At 55.7% G+C, this 24,198-nt stretch overlaps 3 protein-coding genes across 3 annotated transcripts in view; 2 read left to right on the top strand and 1 right to left on the bottom strand.

Moving 5' to 3' along the window:
* VOLCADRAFT_117787 (uncharacterized protein) overlaps positions 1–1,948 on the bottom strand; it is a gene marked incomplete at both ends in the record, with an annotated part of 14,252 nt that extends 12,304 nt beyond the window's left edge. The window contains 2 exons of the mRNA XM_002951193.1: positions 888–946; positions 1,790–1,948. Of these exons, the coding sequence (XP_002951239.1) occupies positions 888–946; positions 1,790–1,948 (218 nt within the window). The remainder of the gene's footprint in view (positions 1–887; positions 947–1,789) is intronic.
* Positions 1,949–1,959: 11 nt separating this feature from the next.
* Positions 1,960–13,653, top strand: VOLCADRAFT_117788 (uncharacterized protein; the record flags this gene model as incomplete). Its single annotated transcript, XM_002951108.1, has 20 exons — positions 1,960–2,072; positions 3,231–3,660; positions 3,940–4,197; positions 4,571–4,682; positions 5,271–5,782; positions 6,356–6,448; positions 6,782–6,841; positions 6,974–7,093; positions 7,802–7,885; positions 8,119–8,196; positions 8,349–8,402; positions 8,654–8,743; positions 9,236–9,361; positions 9,768–9,874; positions 10,285–10,444; positions 10,645–10,742; positions 11,260–11,375; positions 11,739–11,836; positions 12,599–12,819; positions 13,518–13,653. The coding sequence occupies 20 exons, from the start codon at positions 1,960–1,962 to the stop codon at positions 13,651–13,653; spliced, it is 3,066 nt and encodes a 1,021-aa protein (XP_002951154.1).
* Positions 13,654–16,434: 2,781 nt separating this feature from the next.
* Positions 16,435–23,940, top strand: VOLCADRAFT_74917 (uncharacterized protein). The gene is made up of 18 exons (XM_002951109.1): positions 16,435–16,527; positions 16,816–16,935; positions 17,110–17,213; positions 17,365–17,535; positions 17,821–18,075; positions 18,368–18,520; positions 18,721–18,894; positions 19,068–19,340; positions 19,488–19,580; positions 20,103–20,261; positions 20,418–20,639; positions 20,775–20,898; positions 21,043–21,270; positions 21,432–21,572; positions 21,698–21,846; positions 21,990–22,255; positions 22,374–22,512; positions 22,654–23,940. The coding sequence occupies exons 2-18, from the start codon at positions 16,869–16,871 to the stop codon at positions 23,095–23,097; spliced, it is 3,162 nt and encodes a 1,053-aa protein (XP_002951155.1). The 5' UTR covers positions 16,435–16,527; positions 16,816–16,868; the 3' UTR covers positions 23,098–23,940.
* Positions 23,941–24,198: the final 258 nt, after the last annotated feature.

The raw sequence follows: 24,198 nt of genomic DNA on the forward strand, positions 1-24,198 counted from the left end.
CCGCGTTTATCCTTCTTTCTCGGTGATCTCGGTGGCGACAACCCGGGCGCGGAGGAGGGGGTTGCGCTGGCCGACTGCATTAACATGTCCACCATTTCCGGGGACACCGCCGGCGCGCCGTCGCCGGAGCCGCTCAAGTCGCCGCCGCCGCCGCCGCCGCCGCCGCCGTGGGGTTTGCCCAGGGCTGAGCGCCAGTCGCTGCGGCCGGTTGCTGCTCGACGCCGGCCCCTGCACGGGCGCAGTTTTCCACCACCCAAAACATATACATACACACATACGCACACACCACAGCAACGAAGGGTGAAGGCGCATTCGATGTTTTGTTCCAGAGCTGGCGAGCTAAGGGTCTTCGGCACCTTTAAGCCTTGCTTGCATGGCCCAACGCCTACTCCTATGCTCCACACAGAGGACCACCGCCACCAGGTAACAACCAATGATATTGATTAATTAATTAATTAAATTAATCAAGGAAGCAAATTTACAAATTTAAACAACCAATCAAGTTAATTTACTAACTTTAAATAATCAATCAAGAAAGTTAATTTATCGAACTAATTTATTGCTACCTGGTGGCGTGGTACTGTGCTCCGGGTTGTTATGCTTTTGGTTGTGTTGCTTGGTGTGTGTGTGTGTGGGGGGGGGTTATGATTGTGTGTGTGGGGTTATGGGTGTGTTGGGGGGGGGGGGAGGTCATGCTCGTACTGGCGAAGGTGTGCATCCGACGATCCGACGAAGCGATGAATGGACGGACGGACGGACACATATGTTTTGGGGGCATTTTCCATACATAATTTTCTGACTTCATACACACCGCCCTTCACACATTTCCCCCCTCCCCCCGCCTTTCCCTCTTTTCCGAGCCCTTCCCCCGCCCTCCCCTGCCGTACATCTCCAGGTCCTCCAAGCTAGGAAGCTCCACACCCGCCTCTTGAAGCATGTTGACCAACTGCACCGGACAAAACGAGTACGGCAGCAAGCTCTAAGTACGACATGACGGGTACGACATGGAGATGCCTGTGGAGGGGAGACAGAAAAGCATTGTGATGCAGCACACAGACCGCCATTGCCGCTATAGCTATGATGACTGTGCCGGGCGTCTGAGGGGCCCCTGCGACCTGCCCCACCTCTCCTCTCCGCCAGGACCTCATCCATCCCACCGGGTGTGTGGAGGCTGGCAGCCATCAAGCTGCCTAAATAAGCACATCATCGCATGGGCGCCGCAGACCCTTCACCTTGCGTGGCCTCGCGTTTACTGTCTCGTCTAGAAGTCGACATCTTGCCCCCCCTTTCCGCTTCCTCCGCCACCTCCCCCTTCCCCTCCGTCCCGAAGATGTCGCCTCCGCAAACATCATGTCACCGGTCTCTGTCTGCAAACAGCACCCTGTTTTGCATGCCTTCCGCTCCTTGCCCTCCTTCTCCCCCTCCCCGACGTCCCCCCTCTCCCACGTCCCCACGTCCTCGCCACGCGCAGGAAACCCAGGAAACGCCCCATTATCTCCCGGCCCCTTCCGTCCATCGCCTTTACGGAAATTCTCCTTCAATGCTCCCAAACCCTAAGTTGACCCTGACCTGAGTGGAAAAAACTATTTCGCACTAGGCTCGTGCTCGTGGGTTGACAGCCTGCTGTACCGGTTTTGGAACCGGTTTTGGATCGCGGCAGTTTAATTTTGGGAAATCCCCTGGCCTCCATTTTCAAAAGGATGTGTCGTCCATCGTCCGGCCCTGCCCCATCTTGCGGCTCGTCCCTTCTCCAACTTCCCAGCCAACTACGACCCAACACCCAACCCACCGTTTCCGACTGCAAAAGTCGGCGTGTGGCATCCGCCACTTGGGCTTGGCGCTGTTGCAGCGCATTGTGCGTGCGCAGGGCGCCCAAATCGGTGGTGCTGCCCAGAAGCGACACGGCGGAGTGGGGCGCCACGTTACGGCTGTTCTGGTGGCTGGACATCGGATCAAGATATGACCCTTACTGCCTCCTGCAGCTCCCTTTGTGATTTGGGGCTTCATGACCTGGCCCTCGCTGTCCAGCTCCAGCGCTCCGCTGTCCAGCCCATCGCCCTTAGCGGTTACTAGTACGCTTTGAGGCGGCAATATGGAGATGGATTTCTCCTATTTAACAAGATAGCTTCGCTAGGGTTTAAAATCTGGGTTTTCGGAGTTTGCAAGGTGCGCCGGTTGTCACTTCGAGGAATTGGGGCGTCCTGTGAACTCACGTTACTGGTTCTGTAGCAATTAGCTTAGATAAGCTCAATGGTGCATATCGATTCTTAGAGTAAGTAGATTGACAAACCTACCTAATTGCTGGTTTGTTGCCCCTTTGCGGCAATTCAGTAACCCTTACCAGTACTTAGTACATAAGGCGACCGGGAATTTCATTGAGTGCACAAATAGTCATATGCTTCGCACTCAGGAAAAAAACACTATCCGTACCCTTTTCCGTCGGTACTACACTGCACAGGGACGCGTTCCTCACTTGTGTTGCTAAGCGGCTAACGTAGAACGAAAATTTGGATGCCAGTTTCCTTTATGGAGCACTTTTTCCGGCCATGAGCTGCGCAAGTCCGCCGTTGACCGGTCAGTGTCAGGTGACCTCGTTCATATAACTTTTGGTTTAGAGGACAGTAGCCTGCTGCTTCTTAATTATCTGGCTGCACGATCGGTGAAGTATAAGACCTCCTTTGCCTAACTAAATGCACCGACACCATGGCGACGACGTGGCCCGGGGCTCATTTAGCTTTGACAGAGGAAACCAGACTATTAAGGATAGCAGCAGCGGCAACAACGGAGGGGCGCCTGCAGATCCTCGAACAGCGGAGCAGCTAATGAAGCTGCACAGGTCATTTACGATGCGTGCTCTCGCAGACATGAAATGTATAACGCTAATATTCACAATAGAGCTGCCAGCGCTTTAAATAATAACACAACCTCCTTGCGCTCGGTCGGCAGAGCAAAGCCTTGACCTTGTGCTACTGCCTCGGACCTCCACCGCTTCGAGACACCGATATACATCTCCATGTATAGATACCATGTAAAAATTAAATTTATGCAGGAACAAATGCTCCAAATTCTCAACCCCTTGCCTCTAACGAGCATTGGCGACATCGGAACTAATTCGGCAGGCTCGTGGAGTCGCTGGTTGTCCGAGAGCTTGAGCGAGGCGAGCCGTCCGGAGATGCCCCAAGTCGCTCTCAAAGCAGGCAAATGCATCAACCCCCGCCGCATACACGCAGCTCAGCAACCCATGCCGGACAGAGCGGCGGCGGCAGCCGCGGCGGTGGTAGTGGCGGCGGCAGCCGCGGCGGCAGCGCGGGCGGTGGCGGCAGCCTGGCCAGCCTCGGCAGCCGACAAACTCGCAGCAAACCCTACCAAAACCACCTCCCTTCCTTTTCCGACTCAATTCCATCTTTGGACACCAGCCTGCCGTACAGCTCCCTCGGTGGGGCCGACGCCGCGCTGTATACCTCCGCGGAGGCTCACGAATTGGGCATGGATAGCGGCGGGGGCCACCTGTACGGCACCACAGGTGCCCCTGGACCAGGCCGACCCACGGGTCATCATCCATCAGCGCCGGGGCCTGCCCGTTCCGGCGGCCGGGGCTCCTCTGTTGGCGGGCAAGATGAGGAGGGAGGCGGTATCCGGCTACAGATCCTAGCACTCCAGGTGGGCCCTATGTACTCCTCTCTTCTTTCCGTACACTCCTCCGTGCAGTCCGTCATCTTTAAATGTGTCACTTCCTTTGCCTCCTGTGCCGGACTGACTCCGGCTCCTTTCTTCTCTTCCACACACCCCCATGATTGCGTACTGCGTATATAGTTCCACTCCCATTTCATCATCACCACCATTGTCATCACCATCATTTTCACCATTTCCACCACCACCACCACCATTGACATCATCATCATCATCGCCATCGTCACAGCAGCTCCTCTTGCCCCACAGGATCAGCTGTCTCTCCTGGGCGAGCAGGTCAACGCAGCCTACCGGGCGGCGGACGCCGTGGAAGCGGCGCCGGGCGGGGGAGGCGGCGGTGCTGGTGGGGCCCCCGGCAGCCGCATACCCGGCAGTGGCTTCCCCCGGGCTCACGGCCATCAGATCCAGCAATCGCAGCTGCTTCAATTTGGCCCACGGCCCCATGAGTCATCCGGCTCCGTCGACATGGCGGCGGCGGCGGCGGCCGTGTCAGGACCGGGCGGGCCGGTGGGTGTCAAACCGTAGCCCGGGGGTGGGGAGGGGGAGGTCAGGTGGAAAACCCATGGGGGGGGGAAGGCGCCCGTTGGGGGTGGGGAAGCGCGGCTCAGCCCCCGGGGGACAGCCGTGGGCAAGGAAAAGACCGGGAGGGGGGTGAGGGAGGGGGAGGACGTGGGCGGTAGCAGTGGCATGATGAGGAGCTGGCAGGCTGGGGGGTTTCGGAGCGGCACGGCGGGCCACCCAAGAACAACCAAAGCAACTAAAACTAACCCTAAGTCGACCTAATCAACGACCCGATCCCAATGATTACTGTCGGCTACCCCCCTTCCGAACACATACCTCCACACAAACACCGTTGCCGTACATCACCACCACCTCCCAGTTCCGTTCCGTAAGTCCGGCGGCGGCGGCGGCGGCTACAGCGGCGTTAGCTTCTCAGCGACAGCAACAGCACCAGAATCCCCACCACCAGCAATATCCAGGCTTGAGCACGGGTAAGGTATCCGCCGTACTCTGCCGTACATAATTAACACCGCACATGTTGGGGGAGTGTGCATTCTTTGGTGTCATGAGGGGGGGGATGGCGAGGTAAAGGGACGAAATGAAGGGGGACGCTGCGTGAGGGGCCCGTGGGGGAAATGGTGCTGCTGTGTTGTGGGGGGGGCCGGGGTCCAGGAAAAACACACACACAGGAAGCCGAATGCTGTTACTTCCCCTCCCTTGTAGTGACGGTGGTGGGGTGGAGTGGAGTGTGGGGTCGGGAGGAAAGATGGAGAAGCACACCCGGCTTGCTAGCGGCGGAGTTTAAGAGATGTCGGTATCGTGACTGTGACGGCTATAAGGGGATGGAGAGAAGGAGGGGATCCGGGAAGGGGCTGTTGTGGGCTGTTGGCTCTCTTGTGTCGTTAGAGGAAATCCTCAGAAATACTAAGAAAGGGAAAATTAGGTTGGGTTTGCGCTGCCGTACGTCACACCGTTGGTTCTAACCAACAGATGGACAGACGAAGCACAAGGGATGTGTTCGTTGATTCACGCTATACCCATATACACCCTCCCCTTCAACCTGCCCCTGGCCCACGCAGGCTCACCCTCCCGCCACTCCCCGCCACATCCAAACCTCCAACCCTCCGCCTACTCCAACGCGTCATCATCCTTTCGCGGGGTTGGCCTTGGCGGCGGTGGCAGTGGCGGCGACTTTCTGGCCACAGCCGCCGCTGCCCAAGGCGGCGGCGGGGGCTTCGGCCCTAACGGCGGCTCCGCCATGCCGAGCTCAGCCCATGGCGCCGCCGCCATCGCCGCTGGCATGGTCGGCGGCGGCAGTAGCAGCTTCGGGCTGCTGCCGCCAACCGCTACAGCCACCACCACTGCCACCTTTATCAGCGGCGGCTCCTCCCGGCCACATTCCCGTCATGCAATGATGGCGGAACGGGAGGCGAGTGTACGGGAGGACGAGCGGCTTCGGAGCTGGATCCAGGAGTTACGGGCGGAGCGGCGGCGGCTGGAGGACCGGTTACTGGAAAGTGACCCGTCGGGGTCGACTGGTACGGCAGCGGCGGCGGCGGCTCAACAGACACGGGACGAGCTTGAGCGGCAGGTAGGTCATGAAGGGATTGAGTTTTTGTTGAGGAGTTGGGTTTTAGGGGGTTAGGGGGTTAGGTAGGCCACCCTCCCCCCGACACACACACACACACATACCTCGGCAACTGCTTCTCCGTTTCGAAAACTAAGTGCCTCCATTGCCGCGATGACTAAAAAAAGCAAGTTACAAACTAAGGTTCAGTATCTTACTTCTTCTCCTACAGTATTGGTCTTATCTTGGTCTTATACCCGTCTGTTTTTTTCCTCCTCGTCAATCGTCTGTGCTTCGTCATCATCCCCTCTACCCCCTAGGGGTACCTGGGGTGCCAGCGGTTGATCTCCTGCTTCTTGTTTGTGATCTCCTCTCTCCACGCGCATGTTCGCACTCCCACATGGGGAATAGGAATTCCACTGTGCGTCGAATGTCGTACACGTCGTACATGTCGTACAATACAGGCATGGTGTATGTGGTTACATGGGTGCATACATGTGTGTGTATGTATGTATCGCAACTCACGTCATGTAGTGTACGTCACGTTACGTGACATGTTTGGGCATTTTTGATGTCGTACCATGCCGTACACGTCAGGTTCTGGCACTTTCCCGCCAACGCGATCAGCTGGTTTCGGAGCTTGACGATATGGGGGTCACTCAGGCGACCAACATGCAGCTGGCGGGGCAGGTGAGGGGCTGGAGGGGGCCTTATGGAGAGGGGAGACGAGGGGGAAGAGCTGAAAAGATAGAGGAGGTTCGCGAAGGGGGCGGGAGCGTGTGTGTATTGACATTCCATTGAGCCTGCGAGCTGGCGTACTAGAGGAATACGGGCGAATGTGGCGATTGCGTGGGATTGCGTGGCTGCATTTTCTCGTGAGGCCCCTCGCGATTTTAACACTCTTGCCCCGTGGACATGATTCGCCCCCCAACATCCTCCTCCAAAGAACCCTAAACCCTTCCCCCTCCAGCCCGGCCATTACTCTCTCCCCTTCGCACCAATCCCCCCTTCATCGGGCCCTAGGTAGAAGCGCTGCATGCGGCACTTGCAGCGGAGGCGGAGAAAGTTGTACGACTCAAGGAGGTACGGCATGACTGCTGTTTGAACTCTAACTGAACTTTTGGACAATTTAGTACTTATAGCCGCCCCCCTTACCTACACAACCTTCACCTGCCCTCGCCCTTCCTCCCTTTCCTTTCCCCCACCCCGACCCAGGTTCGCCCCGTGCTGGAGGGTAAGTTGGCTGACGTGGCGGCCTCCCTGGAGTCCATGAGGCGCCAACACGCGGCCGCATTGCAGGCGGTGGGGCAGGAGAGGGACGCGGCGGTGGGCAAGGTGGGTAGAAGGGGGGAGAACGGGGAGGGGAGGGTGGAAAGTGTTGCAGGGTGCAAGGAATGAGGGGAGGGGAGGGGAGGGGAGGGGCACAACTGCTTACAGGCCCCCAAAACCTGAAGCATGAACTGCTTGAGTCCCAAGTCTGAGGGGAGAATTGGGGTGGGGGTTGGGGGGTAGGAAGAGAACCCGGCGATGTCCGGGCATGGGCAGGATGCACAGATGTATGTATGTATGTACATATGATGTGTGGGCCAGGGGGTCATATCTCTACCCTGCAGCCGCTGCCCGGCAGACCCTGCTTTCCCCGGAATTTCGGGGCACCCTCATCCAGTCACCCTAGTCAACTTCTCAATAGATCGCTCAGGTTCCGCACCCACCACCGGTATCAAACCACCGGTATCAAACAATCTAATAATGACCTTGGTAAAAGAAGCAAATATGGGCGATAGTGCCCCTCCAGAATATGTAGCTTATTGTAGGTGCACCAGCCGAGAATCGAACTCGGGTCTGGTCCGTGGCAAGGACCTATGCTACCACTATACCACTGGTGCATGTAAAATGTTTTACAGGTTGTAGAGTATATCAGCCATTTGGAATTGGGCCTCCCCGTTTTTCTTTCCCCCCCGGTCCCATCCCCTCCACCCTTCGCAACACCACATTCACCCCGCGCAACACCACACCATGCCACGCCGCCACGCCACCCTTCAGGCCAAGCGCCATGGCAAGCGTGTGTGCGAGTTGGAGGCGGCGCTGGAGGCGGCCCACGGGGAAGTACGGCGACTGCAGGACGAAGTGAGTGCCGGGGAGTTCGAGGGGGAGGAGGGAGAGGAGGAGGGTAAGCGAGGGCAAGGCCCCGCCGTCCCCGTCCCGTTTGCTTTGGACTTCCCCCCCAAATCTGCCACTAACCTTGTGTACGTTTTTTTATTATTTTGCTACTTTCATTTTCTGTTTTATATAAATAATGTCATCTCACGTCTTTTCCCCGTTCTGTTCCTCCCTCCCTTGACCATCATCCACATGTTCAGATCCGGTCTCACGTCATGTCGCTGGCTGAGATGCGGGCCAACGGGGAGGTGCTGCAATCAGCCAGCCAGCAAATGCAGGTAAGAAGGGGGCGCTAATGGTGGTGGGGGTAGCCAAAAAGGGGGGACACCTAACTTACCCCTTACCGTTCCCCCCACTTCCGGGCCCCCTGCCACGCGGCCCCTGTTTTTCTCTCTGACCCCACCTGACCATACCTGACCCCACCTGACAGGCTAATATGGAGGCTCAGGCCAGGGAGACTGCCACACGTCTGGCGGCTGTGCAGGTGAAGTGCGGCGTTTGAGGATTTGGGTGTGGGGGGGAAGGTGTATGTGTGTGTGAGGGGGGTTTGCGTAAGGGATAGGGGGAGGATTGGGAGGTCGATGGACTAAAGAGGTGTCTGTCTGTCTGTGTGTTTATTAGGGTTGTGGGGGTAGCGTTACGAGGTTCGGGGCTTCTCGGGTTCCTACGGCTTCTCGTTCACGCATGTGTGTTCTCAATACACAACTGCTACAAAAACACCACCACCCTCAACAGTCCCAGCTGGAGGCCAGTCAATCCGAATGCGTGATTTTGAGGAAGCAGCTGGAGGCCGCTCAGAGGGAGACTGGGGCGCTCCGAGACCAGGTACGACAAGGGGCGGCGATGCGAGTGTGGGTTGGGGCGGGCTGTAGGGGGTTTAATGGCTCAAGCCAGAAAGGGCAGGATGAGAGGCCCTCACCACCTCGCTCGCATCATCACCTGCTAGTCCCCCCCTTCAAGACATACACATTTTCATGACACACCCCCTTGTATGCATCGTCGTCGTCGTCATTCTCCCCTTCCCTAGTTCCCCAAACCACCCACCCACTACCCACCCACCCCACACACAACACGCAACATACTCTCCGAAACCACCACAATTAGCAGTTCAACGACCTTTAGAACTTTATGCCCTTCCGCCCACCTTCCACCACCGTCGGCCAACACCCCCACATCTGCCCACCGTCCTCCCCCTGCCCCCCGGGGTCCCCTAGCTGCCGAAGATTGCCGGTCTTCCTCCCCCCAACAGCCCACTCCTCCCCACCGCAACACCCCCACCCACCCAACCCAACCCCCACATGCTCACATAACACACAGCTCAAGGACGCGCAGGGGCGCTTAGAGACGGTGTTTTCGGAGCGGTCTCGATTAGCGGGCGCACTGGCGGCGGAACAGCGGTGTACGGCAGCTGTACGGCAACAGGTGGACTCACTAACTGCCCAGGTGGGGGGTAGGGGGGAAAAGGGGAGGAGTGTGGAGAGGCAGCTGTGTCTATGTGTGTATATGTGTGGTTGGGGGCGGTTACCTACGGGAATGGGAGGCGAGGTAGAGAGGCAGGGGTAATGGCGGGGAGGGGAGGGGACACTGCTTATAGGAGGAGAAACAACCCCCAATTTGAAAACATGACCTCAACGATGCTGAGTGCTCAGCGGCCCGAGCGGTTGTTATCTTGAGGTTTCCCCGGAGAGGGGGCTCCGTCCTCCGGGTAGCCGTCTTGCTTCATAAATCTCCTCTGCCCACCTCCGTCCCCCCCACCGCCAACGTGCATTGCTGTTTCCCCCTTTCCCTCGGGCCCGCCCCCTACACCTACCTACCTACACACACATACATACGCACATACACACTGCAGTTGAAGGCGGGCGATGAGGCTCGTGCTGATCTGGCCCGAGCTGCGTCTGCTCAGTTGGAGGCTGTGAAGCGGCAACATGTGGCGGATCTGGCGGCTACACAGAAACAGTGAGGAGGGGGGGTAGAGGGAGGGGAAGACGAACCACGAGCGAGTGAAGGTGATGCCAAGGATAGGCTGATGCGCCAGAAGTAAAGAAGGCATACCTAACCAGTCGGCGATTGTGAAGCAGCAGTCCTCGCGATGATGTAATAGTCATGACGATAGCCGGAAACTACCTACCTAGCCGCCAAGGCGGAGGGAGGGGAGGGAGGGAGGGCAGGGAGGATATGGTGACCAATGCCGGCATGTCCCCTCCTTTCACATTTCTCTGATCCGCGGGGGACGGATCCGCCCGCTTAGCACAGCTCCGGATTTGGGGATCCACTTTGACCGCTTCCCCCTTCTTCCCCCCCTTCCCACACACACGCACTCTCCTCTTTCCCGTCTGTCCTCCCACCCTACCCTTGCCGTTGGCTAGGTACGAATCCCAGTTGGCGGTTTCGGAGAAACAGTACTTGCTGCTACAGCGGCAGTACGACGCAGGGATAGCGGCCAGCAGTCAGGCGACGGAGGCGGCGGCCACGGCGAGGAGGGACCGAGACGCGATGTGGGCGGAGACACAGAACCTAAAAACAGAGGTGCTAGTTGGAAGACCTCCACCACTGAAATACAGACACAATAGCGTTCATGCCTAAATTAGACGCCAGAGAAGGGGAGTTGCGGGAATTGAACCCACGGTCTCTCGCACCCTAAGCGAAAATCATACCACTAGACCAAACTCCCATTTTTATATATTTTGCAGAATCCTATTATTATATGTCACTTTTTGCTCCTGCAGCTGGAGGAGCTCCGTACGGAGCGCAACGACCTCTCGTCCAAGCTCTCCAGTTTGAGAGCGGAGGTTCGCACCACGATGGAAGAGGTGTCCAAGGACAGGTACACGGCGTTGCGTCTGTATGTATGTATATGCCTTCTTGGAGCAGCTTGGAAGAGTAGACCAGCGGCTCAGTCCGCGGGGATCCGGAGCTGGGCCCGGAGCGGCCACTAAGACGACTTTAAGAAAACAGAGAGCAGCGAAGAGCGCTCAGCCTCGCTCACCTTCCATTGATGGTGCCACCGAACCAGATTGCCCCTGACGAGAGCCCTCCCCACTCACCATTTGCCATTTGCCACTCCCGAGGGGACACTGGCTTTGCGCACGTGTTCTCCTTTGCCCGGAGGGAGCGGGTTAGGGGGAAAGAGCGGTTCGAATGAGGCGAAAAGGGGCAGAAGATGAGGTCCGTTAGACAGGTGCATTGTCCAATACCCCGTTCGAATCCCAACCCCGACAAACACACCCCGCCACCTGCACCTTAACCCCTCACCTCCTCCCAGCATCGCCACCATCACCACCACCACAAACAAAAACAAAAACAGCACAAGTACCTACGCCTCTCCACCCAACACCCCATAGGGATTCCAAACTCGCCGCCGCCACCACCCAGCACGAGGCGGCTGTTCGGGAGGTACGAGCCGAGGCGGAGAAGCGTATCACCGCTGTACAGCAGGACTACGAAACCAAATTGGCCAGTGAGTGGTGTCCTGGGTCGGTGGGTCGGTGGACAGCTCTGGGCGGGGCGGGGCTTAGGCCAACCATGCAATGGCTTCAGGGCTTTTACCAAGTCTTTTGGGGCCGATTTAGGGAGGGTGCCGGTGTGTGAGGAAGGCCTGAGCCCACACCTTACACCCTTCCCTCTGTCACAGACCATCACCCCCAACCCCACCCTCATCCCCACCCCCAGAAAAATTACAGCGCCCCCGGGTCTTCTCATGCTCACCGCGCGTGCCCTTGTGTTGCGCTCGTGGGGTTGAAGCCCTATACCCTTTCTTCCCCCTCCCCCTTGCCATCTGTAACCCGTGCCCTCCCTCCCTTTGGCCCTTCACGTCTTCCAGACGTGATGGGCGTTGCTGAGAAGTTGCGCACCGAGGCTCAGGATGCCCAGCGCCAGGCGGAAAAGTACCGGGCTGCCGCGGGACACCTGAAGGAGCAGGTGGTGGCGGGGGGATGAGGGGGCCGACCTACAGAGACCTCAGGGGGAAGGGGGGGGAGGGGGAAAGACGAACCAGGAGCGAGTGAAGCTGATGCCATGGAAATACTGATGCGGCAGATGGTGGAAGGGGGGAAGGGAAGGGAAGGGAAGGGAAGGGAAAGGCGGCAGAGACACCGAATGCCAACAGCGTGAGGTCTTTCCCCCTTTTTCACCTCCCCTCCCCCTACCAGTTAGCAGGACCATGGGCACTACCTACTTCAGGTCTTGTCCTTCCATGGAGGGAACCCCCCTAACCAGGCAACGAGGCTCACTGCTTGTGGCCGCCGTGTTGCCTAGTTAGGCCAGTCATATGACCGCCGCCACTGCCTCACACCTCCAGGGAGGGGGGAAGGGGTTACTCACACGGGGTCATTATATTTTATGTAGGGCCCTAAAACCCTATTTGTGGTAACGTACTGGACCTTGCCTTCCTGGACCACGACTTAGGGTTTATTCATGCAGAGCTACTGAGCACCGCACACACGTAACCTAACACTCACTCCCTCTCCCACACACAGTCACTTCAAGCGTCGGCAGTTGTTTTCTTCACTTGTACATATGTATGTATGTATATATGTATGTATGTATGTGTGTATGTATGTATGTATGTATGTATGTATGTATGTATGTATGTATGTATGTATGTATGTATGTATGTATGTATGTATGTATGTATGTATCTACTGATCCATTCCACCCCCCGCCACCACCACAACTACCCAGGTCCGCGACTTGCTGCTGAGCCGTGACGCCGCAGAACGGGAGCTGTCTTCGGAGCGAGCATTCAACGAGGAGCTCAACCGCATCCTAACCAGCCTCAGGGAGGAGCAGCAACACCAACATCACAACGCGGCCTTGCACCCGCCGCCGCCGCCGCCACAGCAGCCACAGCACCCGCCGCCACCGCAGCAGCAGCAGCAGCAGCATCCGCCGCCGCAAAAGAGGTTAGGGGTGCTGGGGGGCTGGTGACGACAGGTTCAAGTACGGGTACGGGAACTGGTACGACGGGGGTTTCACGGCGGGACTGGCGGGCGATGCCGGGCGATTGAGCGGTATGCCAAGTTGAGAGGGACGGAGGGCGGGAGAGCAATGGAGGGGAGGGGAGGGAACGGAGGAGATTTCTTCCTTCCACGTTCTCTCCGCGTCCATGCGATAGATATATGCACTCTCTCTCGTGTGTGAATGTGTGTTTTTTCGCGCGTGCGCGCGCATGCATGTGTGTGTGTTTGTTTACCGAACTTTACGTTCCGTGGCTTCTCAAAGATTTTAAAATTTTCCGAATTTTTTTATCTGTACGTGCGCGGTATGATAGGTATGCAACATGCGTGCACCCGCGCGCGCCCGGCCTCACCTGCCACTCCTCCAATCTGCGTGGGTATGCCGTCCTAGCTGCAATTGTTGTTGTTGTTGTTTGTGGTGTTGTTGTTGGTGGTGGTGTTGTTGGTGGTGGTGGTGTACGTTTTCCTCCGCGCTGATCGCCCTTCACCGCCACACCTGCTCCATACCGAACCGGTTCATACCATGTCCGGCTTCGTTTGTCGCTTCTTGAAACTTCCAAACAGCCCCAAATCCCCAACCCCACCTACTGCCATCGCGGTGGGGGGAATTGTTTTTACTGCTATGCGCACTGTCTTGTACACAGCTGCGTGAGAAGGCGTAGTAGCGCTATGTGCACCAGAACTACAAAGGACTTCTGTGTGTGCTTTGCCAAGCCATTTAGCCCTAGCGCCAAGAAGCGTCTACATGTACGAGAGGACACCTACATTTGGTGCATCTAACATAGTGTGTTTGTGTGTGGTGTAACCCTAAGTACCTCACCACGCAGCCAGAGAGAGTCGCAGGCGAAAAGGCACTTTGGGAGTTGCTGTTGTCGTGTGCGCGAGAGAAGGGAAGATATCATGCTCTGTTCTGTCTCTCTGTCTAGTTGTGTGCACGCAGCCGCGAGTGCGTGCCCGCCCGCTTGTGTATGTGTGTCTATCCGTATGGATGTATGTATTAACGACCATCTGAGCCGCATGTGTGTATGTATGTATGTATCTCCATGCAGATGCCATCGTGCCAACGCCTTGTCTGTTTTTGTGTATCTGACTTTTGTTCAGAGAGGAAGGATGCCCTGGAGGACGACTCCTCCACCCACCCCATCCTCTCCGCCGGTCTTCCTTCATCTGTAGTTTCTTTCTGACCCTTTCTCCACCGCAACTGACCACCGGGGGTAGGGCGGGACTTAGGATGGCTTTGTTGGAGGAGAGGTGGGTTGCGTTCCTGTGCTTCGTTGTGCGTTCTGGTCGTGCGTGACGTGGACTGGACAGGGCTGTCTGGTGTGTGTGTGTGTGTGTGTGTGTGCGGGGGGCACTCGTCCCCCAGTCGCCACCAACCCTCTGACGGCGGGGGAAGACCCCCGACACATAAACTCCTCGTTTTTGTAAGGTGCATCTGCACACACCCTTGTAAAAGGCCCTTATCAAAAGATGACGTAAGCAGAGGCACCTGGCCCTCACTGGCCTAGCCAGGAAAGGTGAGGGAGGAGGGGTCGCCTGCCCTCCCCTCCACTACACGACAGAGTGCGCGAGTGGCTTTCCTAGCACAAAAACTGATCTTACATCATACAGCAATTTGGGTAAGCAACAATAACGGGGCCCCATGTAATGTTATTTAAATATCCCAACCCCTCCTTGGCTATTTCTCTATGTTTCGAGTTGGGTTGGCGGTTGCGGTGGTTGTGGCGTACGTTTTTCTTACGAGGAGAGGTCAACTCCAGCCAACCACCGAGCCTGCCTGTTGTTATTTGGGTCAATACAGGGCCCAAATTCGCTTAGTGAGAGGGCGAAAGCGGGGTTAAACGTGCAGGGGTGGGACTGGGTAAATAGGGTGCAATCTGCACGGGGTCGGGTTGCCCCGAGGAAACCATGTCATACAGGAGGGTGTCAACGTGAACCCCCCGTGACTTCGTTGTACGACCTTGTGACGACGATGTGTGACCTTCTTCCTTGTTGCGTGCTTCCTAACGACATCAACAATAAATGATGGGCGTCGAAAAACAGCACGAATGATCCGCAGAAGAAATAACGTACAGTTCGACATCTCGGCCCGAATTCATCGATGAATACGCCTCCGACCAGGTTAGGCCAGTTGGGCCCGGGACTGATAAATCCCGTATGGGCTCGTTAAACCTCTCTGGGTAACGCAACCGAGGTGTATAATACACACACACACACACACACACACACACACACACACACACACAAATCCCAGCCGTAGCTGTAGCAGGAGCTCAGCCCATGCCACAGATAGCATGGACTTCCACAACAGCGCGGCGTTAATGCGATATGCATCATTAGAAGGTAGTTAACTCCTGGTAGCCGGAGTATCGCCAGAAGTTCTGACTGTCGCACAGAGGACCTGAATGTGTGCCGCAATAGTACACGTGTCAGACGACTACAGACTGGGCCTAGTACTAGTGGACTACACCCATGGTGTCGGGTAGCGGAGGACTTCCTTAATGGTGGGTTGGTTAGTTGGAATAACCTGGCACATTCATGGAGCTTGAGACAATAAGAGGCAACCTGCCGGACTTTAACCGCCGCCATGCGGTTGGCCTGTCTCTACAAGACTTCGTTCCGGTGGCTCCTTGCGGCCGCGCCACGCAGTGCTATGCCGTACTACGGAGTCAGCCGTCTCAGCATGAGTACATTCTCTCTATGCACACCGGATTTAGCTCGCCTACGTGCATGCATGAAAGCTTCATAACTTTACAAAGGGCATCTAGCAGTAGATCTATCTTAAAGCTTAGAAGTTTTTTACGGGCTTATACCTCCCATGGCATAATCCTCGCATACCTTGGGGGCGAAATTCGGCTGGGTATGGCTCAGCTATGGACCTGGGCACATGTACAATGGCTGTAAGCAGCTTATGATGACCATATAAAGCCACAACGCCTAGTCACCGACAAATCGCAAGCACTACGTGCATAGCTGGGGACAAGGCAAAAACTGCAATATGAATTCCAAACTTCGAAATAATTCCAAACCATGACAGTAAATGTAAACTGATGAAATATGGGCAGAGTGATTTTGCAAAAACCTTGCCGTTGAGAATTCACGTGGTCTCAACTCTGAAGGTAAGGATATTCGTGTGTCACAGTGTTATAATGAGGAGTTGCAAAGGGGGAACGTATATGCAGTAGCTGCCTGAACGCGCCGAAGAGGCTCTCACTCATGTTTCCATGGCTTCCGTTGGGTTCTGGTGCAATTGGTTTCCACGCAATCCATAAGGGATTTTAGGATGGATTTCGGATTTGCAACTAGTTTCCCGCACCAGGCTAAACTCGTGCACTACTTGCCAGCGGCTGACAAAAGGCACGTCCTATGCGTAAGGTAAAAGTTGCCACGGTGTCGCCTTTTGATGAAAAATTCTACTTCTAAGGGAATTGAATTACCGCACCAGGTAGGATTTCCGGTTTTGCCAAACAGTTTGTGGTGCTACTCGTACTGGCCGTATTCGCAGGGCCCATGGTGCCACTTTAATTCCCTTGGTGACTCCTAAGTGCTCACTTTAAGTCCAGAACCTGCAGCTTTGCAGACTGGCAAATTTTACTTTCTCAAACCCTCTACGGCCCTAGCGCCGTCCTGCTCGTTCGCTATCTCTGTTAGCAGGTGCGACCCACCGGCGGCTCTTTGGCTGCGCCTTCTCAGCGCTGCAGCCCTTGTCTTACTTAGGTAGTGCGCATGGGTTTCTAGGTAAATTTTAGCCACAGCTCTGGCCGCGCGGAGGCCGCTACTTCCTGGCGCGCACGAAGTTGATTGTTGGGCGGCGCGACTAAGTTTCCCTCATACGACCCAGTCAGGGGTGGCAGTTTAGATTAACCGCTGTTCAATTATAACTCCTTCAACCGTTGTTACTGGTTAATTAAGGGTTTCTGTTCCCCATCTCCCATCCTGCAGAGTAGCACGGCAGTGTCCTACCGCTCCGGACTGTGCATAAAGGTTTAAGAAGGATGTCTGCCGACGCTGATGTTAACCTGGTTATTCGGATTGAGGAGGTCAGCTCGAAGGTGGCTGAGCGTAAGTTCATGCTGTTGTGTATTACCTTTCCATCTCTCGTCCTCTTCTGTTTGCCCGTTTCCTTGAAACTTTATGCATGCAAAAAATAAGATTTATTTATTTCATGAAGTGAGAGAATGCCACTTAGCGCACATTTGCACTAAGCGTTATGAACAACCTTTTCTCTTTTTGCAGTGCCGGAAACCAAGGCCTCTGCGGAGATCATTGCCAAAATTGCCAGTGGCGATGCCTCTGCTGCTTCGGACCTGGCCGCTCACCTGAAGGCCGCTGGTGCCAAGGTGTGGCGGCTTCATATCCAGCATATGCTGGAGCTGACATAGTCCCAAGCCACAATAGCCTTATCTATCGTGCTATCCGTGCTGGCAACGTCGTATGCCGTGTATGCCCCAATCCTGAAAATCGACTGGTTGCTTGTCTTGTTTTCTGCAGGGCTTCGGTGCTACACAGGCGCTGAAGGCGGCTATTGAGGATAAGGCCAACGCCAACGCCCGTGCTGCTGGGCTTGCCGCATATCAGGCTATTTGCGAGGACATCGGCAGTGCAGCTGAGCCTTTCGTAGCCCCGCTACTGCCCGCTGTGCTGGAGCAGTGTGGTGACAAGGTGCGCCCGGCGAGGCATCGATCGCTTGTTGTGTTTCTCTCAGCATGACTTTGGACGATGTGCTATCATAACCGACCGATTATGGAGCAACGTCACGGCAGCAGCGCCAGGGCTGTCATGCTTTCTTTGCCTCGCCTGATTTTCGTAGTGCGCGCTGTCTGCCCTCCTCCTACATGCGCACGTGCGGCTTGCGCGTTCTACTTTGACATTCGCGGCGCGGCCTCGGTCCGCACTCCTTTTGGTTTTACCCTGGGGGCTTGTTCCTGCTGGTCTTCCTGTCCACAGAAGCCAGAGGTGAAGGCCGCTGCCGAGTCCGCTGCAAAGGCCCTGATCAGCATCATCAACCCTCATGCTGTGTACACCGTGCTGGGCTACCTGTTCGAGTGCATGGACGCCAAGAAGCACCCGGCCACGAAGGAGGCTGCCCTGAACCTCGTGAAGGACCTGGTCGGCATGCACCCCAAGCAGATTACGCGTGCTCTGCCGGATATCGTCCCTGCTGTCTCGGGCTGCATGAACGATTCGAAGCAGAGCGTCAAGGTGGGTATGAATGATCTTACAATGACGCTTCCCTTTTTTAATGCCGGGGTATGGTGTGATGGTTTTGATCGGGGGGACATGGTGTGATGGTTTTCGAGTGGGGTTGCGGATTCTTATCCCCGTGCTGTCTTGCTGCTCTTGAGGACAGCCGTGGGCGTTGCCGTCTTTCACGTACGTTATGTATTGATGCAAGTATCCGTACCTTACTGTGCGCCGAAGCCTGCAATCATGTATGTGTATGTCCCCAACGCACGTGACTAAGCAGGTGAGGTTCCCTACCCCAATTCCACAGGACGTTGCTTCGGAGTGCATGAAGGCCGCCTGCACCCTGGTGGGCAACCGTGACATTGACAACATGGTGCCGCTCATCATCCGCTCCATCAACAACCCCCAGGAGGTGCAGGACACCGTCCACAAGCTGGCTGCCACCACCTTCGTTCAGCAGGTGAACGACTAGTTACAGTTGTCATGGGTGAATCGCTTAGTGCAAATCTGCGGGGCAGGTGTGGGTGGCTGTGTCGAGAAACCCTAAACGGAATGGCTGGTACGAGTTATCTTGCTGTGGCTAGTGGTCGTTGATAGAGCTCCTGCTGGCTACGTTTCCATCTGACATTCTCTGTCTTCCACCATCTCTTATCCTGACAGGTGGAGGCTCCTGCTCTGGCGCTGATGGTGCCGCTGCTGTTGCGTGGCTTGCGTGAGCGTGTCACCGCCATCAAGCGCAAGGCCGCATTAATTGCCGACAACATGTCTAAGCTCGTGGACAACCCGGCTGAGGCCATGGTGTTCCTGCCGCGTCTGATGCCTGAGATTGAGAAGGTAGGCCCCATCCCGCATCTGGGTTTTGCACTGATAGTGCATTTTGGGACACTAGTGGGGCACAGTCTTGGGAATATAGGCAACTGCTTAAGTTGCCACCCGGCGCAGGTTGCCGCTGATTCTGTTTCTTGACAAACTCCTGAAGACATGCATTTTTTTATTGTGTGTCGCAGGTTGCCGCCGATGCTGCCGACCCCGAGCTCCGCAAGGTGGCCACTGGTGCTCAGAAGACCCTGCAGCGCATTGAACAGGAGGGCAAGGAGAAGCTGGCGAAGACTCTGGACAAGAGCGCTGCTCTGAAGAGCCTGCACGACCTGCTGGCTGCTTCGGCCGATGGCAAGAAGGGTCTGGTCCCTGAGGCCTACCCTGTCCTGGACTACGCAGCCGCCCTGTGCGCCAACCTGACGAACAACAAGAACTTCGAGATTGAGGAGTGGCGCGACAAGGTGTGCAGTGTTTTTGCTTAGTGATTCTTGGGTCTTTTCACATTGCAACTTCTTTTATTTGCTAAGCATGAATCACGCTTGAGGCATCACGATGTGGCTTGTATTGGGTCAACTGCCAAAAACTCGTGACGTGTATTGATTATGCAGGTTCTGGGGACCTACCTGGGTGTCTTCGTCTCTGCCGGTACCCTTGCCCCTATTGCCAAGACGCTGTGCGACAAGTGCTTCGCGGAGGTGCAGGTGCGCGGGCTGTCCTCGGGTCCTCCGCTGGTTAGCAGGGAATCGGTAGTACAGCATAATCGGTTGGGAGTATCCTACCGATTCGTCGCAATTCAGCTTTTAGCCTGGTCGACATGTTATATGATGTGTGAAACAGGAGGGTGTATCTTCGCCCGTGGCAGCTACCCTGCGAAACCCTGCCTGCCCCGGTATTTCGGAGCACCCTCATCCAGTCACCCTAGTCAACTTCTCAGTGGATCGCTCAGGTTCCGCACCCACCACCAGCATCCAACGGAATCTGCCGGGTCGACAGCGGCCCAACTCCATTCCTGGTTGGCTCGCGGGTTAACTTTATCCCAGGTCACCACCGTCCATCAACTAGGGGCGCAATGCCTTCCACCATCGGAAGGACTTTTGACCCTAATGGGTATCGATTCCGGGATCTCCCGAGGGCAATGGTCGCGCCTTACCAGTAGTGCCAACCCCTAGTATGTATATGTTGTCACATCCGTCACCTGTCGACCTTGCCCCGGGCTACTTCAGGTCAAGAGCACCGAGTACTTCGACGACGAGGAGGGCGATGAGCTTTGCAACTGCGATTTCTCGTTGGCCTATGGTGCTAAGATTCTGCTGAACAACGCTGCCCTGCGCCTGAAGCGTGGCCGCCGCTACGGCCTGTGCGGACCTAACGGCGTTGGCAAGGTGTGAAGAAAGCCCATAGCATCTGCTGGGGACCTGAGCATTTCGGTTATCCAGCTGAATGGATTGTTTTGATTGTTTCACTTCAAATTCCGATTCACCGCCATTCCGCACTGATCTGAAGAATGGATTTGTCGGCCTGTCCCTACCGCCTTGCAGTCTACGCTGATGCGCGCCATCGCCAACGGTCAGGTGGACGGCTTCCCGCCGAAGGACGTTCTCCGTACCGTGTACGTGGAGCACGACATTGATGGCTCTCTGTCCGATCTGAGCTGCGTGGAGTTCGTGTTCGCTGATGCTGATCTGCAGGCAGCCGTGGCCACCAGCAAAGAGCAAGTCACCACCATGCTGTCGTCCGTCGGCTTCGACGATGCCATGCTGGTAAGCCTGACGACGGGGATTGGGGTTGGTCGGTTTGCTTTTTACCACCGTTTTGCTCTGTTATGCCCTCTTTAGGGCTGGTGATGGTGTTTCAGGATAGCATTATCACGAACGTTTATTTGATTTTCACCCCAGGCCAAGGCTGTCGGCTCGCTGTCGGGTGGCTGGAAGATGAAGCTGGCGCTGGCCCGCTGCATGCTCATGAAGCCAGACATTCTGCTGCTGGATGAGCCCACCAACCATCTCGACGTGAACAACGGTAAGCTTATTTAGGCAATCTCCCTTCTGCACAACCTGAACAGGCATGTGACGGTCATTTCTTGTGTAAAGAATAGTGTAAGGAACAAGAGGAGGAAGCCACTTGCCTGACACGCGTGCTGTATTGGATTTCTTGCACTTGCAGTCGCGTGGCTGGAGAGGTACCTGGTGACTTTGAAGGATGTGTCGGCCATTATCGTGTCTCACGACTCCGGCTTCCTCGACCACGTGTGCACGCACATCATTGATTACAACAACCGTAAGCTCCGCGTCTACAAGGGTAACCTTTCGGAGTTTGTTAAGGCAAAGCCGGAGGCCAAGGCTTACTATGAGCTGACGGCGTCGACGCTTACGTTCAAGCTGCCGGAGCCTGGTGAGTCTAGCATGTGATTGAATGACGGAATGCCACCCTATCTTGGGTTGGCAATGAAACGACTTATCACATAGGAAGATGGTTTGCGAATCAGTGTCCTGGAGTAGGAATGGAAATGCCGTCTTCACTAAGTGCTCCCGTACGGTGCATTGCGCTCGCAGGCTACCTGGAGGGTGTGAAGACCAAGGACAAGGCCATTCTGAAGGCCGACAAGGTCTCGTACAAGTACCCAGGCACTGATCGCCTGATCTTCGAGAACGCCACTGCCTACTGCACGCTTTCATCGCGTATTGCCTGTCTGGGTGAGTGGGGTATCTAAAGCTTGCGGGTCGGTGTTATTGGTTCGGGATGGATTTGGGTGCTGACTGGCTGCTCATGTACGCCAAATTCATCAATCTCGGATGCCCCTCATTTCTCTTCCTTTCAGGCCCCAACGGTGCGGGCAAGTCTACTCTGATCAAGGTGCTGACGGGCGAGGTCGAGCCCACGTCGGGTACCGTCTGGAAGCACCCCAACCTGCGCATTGCCTACGTCGCGCAGCACGCCTTCCACCATTTGGAGAAGCACTTGGACAAGGTGGGGCTTCTTACATCGACACGGGGCATTATTGTTGCCCATACCAGAGGTGGTCTCGTAGTTGTATTCGCACGTGGTTTATGCATTTGATCTTTGTTAGCAGATGCTTTAAAGATATTGTCTTGATCGTTCTTTCGCCTCAGACGCCCAACGAGTACATTCAGTGGCGCTTCGCCCCCGGTGAGGATCGTGAGGCTCAAGAGAAGGAGACCCGCCTGACGGAGGAGGAGCAGAAGAAGCTACAGGAGACCAAGGTGCAGATTGGCGACGACCCCAAGGTCAAGCGCTCAGTAGAGAAGCTGCTGGCTCGCCGCAAGCTCAAGAAATCCTACGAGTACGAAGTGCAGTGGGCCAACACCCCGGCTGACCAGACCAGCTGGCTGCCCCGCGACACTCTTGTGGAGCTCGGGTACGTTGGCAAACGGGGAGAGGCACAACCTTGTGTGGAATGAACACGTTCTTTTGGCATTGTTCCGTTGGTAGTACCCTGACCCTTCATAAAGGTAGCTGCACGTTGGTGGCTGCAGGTACGAGAAGCTGGTCAACGAGATCGATATTAAGGAGGCCGCTGCTCTGGGTCTTTTTACTCGCCCGCTCACTACCGCCTCGATCCAGAAGCACCTCGACGACCTTGGTCTGGAGTCCGAGTTCGCGCTGCACAGCCAGGTGAGTGTCTTGTCAGGATTTCCTTATAAACCTGAAAACGTTGCTGCCGCTGGAGTGAGCTAATGTAATTTTTACGTATGTGGTTCTCCCTGCAATGCGCAATGTAGCAAGTAAGAATTCTTCCTAATGTTTTTTTTGCAGATCCGTGGTCTGTCAGGTGGTCAGAAGGTCAAGGTGGTGCTGGCTGCCGCTACATGGCAGAACCCACACTTGATCGTGCTGGATGAGCCCACGAACTACCTAGACCGCGACTCGCTCGGTGCGTTGGCGGGTGCCATCAAGGATTTCGGTGGTGGCATTGTCATTATCAGCCACCACAACGAGTTCGTGTCGGCCCTGTGCAATGAGCGGTGGATTGTTGGTGGCGGCAAGATGGTGCGCGAGGGTGAGAACCTGATTGCCTTCAAGGAGAAGGTCGAAATCAAGGTTCAGGACGAGGTGATTGATGCATTTGGAAACACCATCAAGGTGAAGGGCCCCAAGAAGGAGAAGATGTCGAACAAGGAGAAGAAGGCTCTTGAAAAGTTGCGCAAGGCCCGACGCGAGCGTGGAGAGGTAGTTACCGACGACGAGGAGGAGATGTAATACGCGATCGACGTGGTTTCGGGGAAATTGCAACTGGGAAGGGCGTGCCCTGGGGTCTGTTGAGCTCCTGATGCACGCCGCTACCAGGGAGTGTGGTGTCTGTTTGTCCCGGAGCGGTCTTATGTGGGAGAGTCGCCTCGCCATTTGCAGCCACTGCCATAGCCTCCCGACCTCTAATGGTGTTGTTCGAGCTGGCTGGCGTACAACTGCAGTACGGTTCCTTCGCCTCTGTTTTAGCTGTGACTTTTAGCGAATGCTGCTCAGGGCCGTGGTCAGCTTTGTCACTGGGTCACCTGGAGTATATGGAATCAGGCAGTGGACGATTCGCATGTGTCTCTGTCGTTACTGTTTTATCCCACATGGACGAGCGTCTTGGCTCTGGCCGACTGGGTTGGAAGTGGTACAAGGCAAATGGTTTGCTTTTTCCGCCTTTGCCGTCGCGTTTACGCTCGATCTCGTTTGGTTGGGGTCCGCTACGTATCAATGCAGTCGAAGGGTCTAGAGAGGATATTTGCGTGCATGACATGCAGAGCGCAGATTAAGAGAAGAAATATGCTATGACGACATAGCCTTCAGACTTGGGCATTCTACACTTGTGGTGGTCTGGTGTGCCTCCGCTTAGAACCTTTCATCACCTGTTCTCAATCGAGTACGATGTGCATGAGAGATGACCTTCAACATACAATCCGCAGTAGTGTATCTGGGCTTTGGATTCGAGGCCATATCACTTCATTGACGGTATGTAATTCCAATGCTGCTAAACTTTGGCGTTTGGTTGTGATGCACCAGTCCTGCACATCCGTCACAATAGTTGGGTACGGTTGTAAGAAATATATGCCAGTCCTCAATACGTAGGTACATGTTTGGCTGGACATACATTCTGTCTCAGAAAACATCGAAAACTAGTAGTGCCCCTCATCCGGGTCCCTACGATCTCCTGTCGCAAAACTTGTTGTGTCGCAGGCCCGCGCTGTAAACGGACATGGTCCCAGAACCTCACAATCTGTTTGAAAATGTGGTAGTGGTCGCAGCGACAAATCAGCGAACAGGACATGATCCATTGGTCTGGCAGCAATTTGTCACATGAATCACATCTGAAGC

This window comes from Volvox carteri (genome assembly GCF_000143455.1).
Source record: "Volvox carteri f. nagariensis unplaced genomic scaffold VOLCAscaffold_22, whole genome shotgun sequence".
NCBI lineage: Eukaryota > Viridiplantae > Chlorophyta > Chlorophyceae > Chlamydomonadales > Volvocaceae > Volvox > Volvox carteri.

Bases quoted from the DNA above. Each gene is read 5' to 3' on its own strand.
- VOLCADRAFT_74917 (XM_002951109.1), top strand. From the start codon at position 16,869: ATGTCTGCCGACGCTGATGTTAACCTGGTTATTCGGATTGAGGAGGTC. The intron at 18,076-18,367 runs GTGGGTATGAAT...CCAATTCCACAG, and splicing joins ATTCGAAGCAGAGCGTCAAG to GACGTTGCTTCGGAGTGCAT. The intron at 20,262-20,417 runs GTGTGAAGAAAG...ACCGCCTTGCAG, and splicing joins GACCTAACGGCGTTGGCAAG to TCTACGCTGATGCGCGCCAT.